Source organism: Phaethon lepturus, unplaced genomic scaffold, assembly GCF_000687285.1.
Source record: "Phaethon lepturus isolate BGI_N335 unplaced genomic scaffold, ASM68728v1 scaffold31352, whole genome shotgun sequence".
NCBI lineage: Eukaryota > Metazoa > Chordata > Aves > Phaethontiformes > Phaethontidae > Phaethon > Phaethon lepturus.
In genome coordinates, this window is record NW_010523086.1 from 1,228 (window position 1) to 3,028 (window position 1,801).

The 1,801-nt window shown below is 65.5% G+C and overlaps 1 protein-coding gene across 1 annotated transcript; it reads right to left on the reverse strand.

Annotated features, from left to right (window-relative positions):
- Positions 1-313: 313 nt before the first annotated feature.
- Positions 314-1,623, reverse strand: LOC104616872 (cytohesin-1-like; the record flags this gene model as incomplete). Its single annotated transcript, XM_010282025.1, has 4 exons — positions 314-392; positions 639-793; positions 1,177-1,248; positions 1,547-1,623. Coding segments are annotated over 4 exons (383 nt in total), but the record flags the coding sequence as incomplete, so codon positions are not given.
- Positions 1,624-1,801: the final 178 nt, after the last annotated feature.

Genomic DNA, 1,801 nt, shown 5'->3' on the forward strand with positions numbered 1-1,801 from the left:
CACACAGGCAGCGCTCCCCATCCTGCAGCCGAGCCCAGTGTAGGACAGGGCTCCCTGCGTGCAGTGGTGTCCATGTCCCAGCTCCAGCCTGTGAAGATGCTGTCCTGGAGATGAGGCAGCGATGGAGGGGCCAGAGCCACCAAGATGCCTGCGCCCTCTCCTCCTCCCCATGGTAAAGAAACTGTGAAGCTGAAGCTGGGTCCTGGGCCCCGAGGGCCAGGCTGCAGCGTGCCCCCAGCCCTGCAGCCCTCTAGGGAGAGGGGACACTCCAGCTGCCGGGGGCATGCCAGCCTCACAGGGCCAGTGGAGGCTGCTAGTGTCTCTTGGTGGAGGAGACCTTCTTCTTCCTGGCAGCCAGCATCTCGTAGAAAGGGTCCCGGCTGATCGCTGCCCTGGCAGGGGGAACGAGGGCTCTGGTTAGCCACACAGCCACGCAAAAACTGCTGTAGGGGTGGGTCTGTCCTGCCTGGCAGGGCCTCGGGCAGGTCCCTTTGTGCCCCTGGGAAACCGGTTCCCCCCATCCTTGCAGGCTGCCCTGCAATGCCCTGCCTCAAGTGCAGCAGACAGGTCCCTGCTGTGCCCCTGCCCAGCACTGTGCCCTGCCCAGCACCCTGCTACCTGCTCCTCAGAGCACTCACTTGATGCACTTGATCCACTCCTCCTTCTCCTCAGGCGTGGGGGCAGAGATGCGGTACACTGTGTGGTTCCCTTCCACCACCCGCCCGTCCGCCTCCGTCTTGCAGGCCTTGATCACCTGGTCCTTGTTGTCAGGGATGTAGAGCTCAAAGCAGTTCTGGAAGGGAGGACACCATTCAGAGACAGTCCCCACTTCCAAAGGGGACCCCAGGCTGGGAGGGACGATAGAGAGCCCCGAGGCTGCAGGCACTCCCCTGGCACAGCCACCTGCAGCGCAGCAGACAGGGATGGACATGCTGTGACCGTCACCCACAGCCCCCTGGCATGCCCTGCCAGCAGCCCTGGGCACTGCGGTGACCGGTGACTGTGGTCTGCACCCAGCCGCTGTGAGGTGTAGGGGCGGCGACCGCTGCGGGGCCCTCCCACCTCTCCCGGGGGCAGGGGCTGCAGCACCTCCCAGGTTTCCCCACCCCACTCCTGCCCCAACCAAAGCACCAGGGCTGCCCCTCCAGCCCTGGGGGAACCCAACGCTGCACTCACGGGCTTCTTTGAGTCCTCCACCTCGCGGATGCTCAGGTTCTCCAGGGGGATGATGCCACGGGGCTCTTTATCCTGGTGGGGCCAAGCAGAGGCTTTAGCTCAGGCTGGACGCCACGAAACCCCACCTGCGTGCCCCAGGCAGGGCTGGATGCTGCAGACACCCCTCTCCTCAACACCCCTCTGCACAGGCGTCTAGTGCTGCCTGCTCTGAGGACCGCGTCCTGCACCCCTACAGTCCCTGGCACCCCAGCACGGCAAGAGGCAAGCAGCCAGCCCCGCACGAGGATGCTGTGCCTGGTCTGTGCCACACATGTGGATCCGGCACCCTGCCCTGCCCCAGCTCAGCATGCCCCGAGCAAGGGTCACTCACCGTCGTGTACTCAAAGTAGTAAAGGCAGTTGTCAGTCAGGATGAACCAGCGTCGCTTCCACGTCTTCACCCTGCCTCCTGGGAGCAGAAAGGGGCAGGTTGGGCGCAACTCTGGCAACGCGCGGACAGGGCACGCGCCTGGAGGCTCGCGGCACACGGAGGCTACGGCAGAGCTGGAGCCCACGCGGACACACACAGACAAGCACCAGGCGCCGGGGCGCAAGCAGAGCCAGGCAGCCCGGCGGGCACTGGGCGC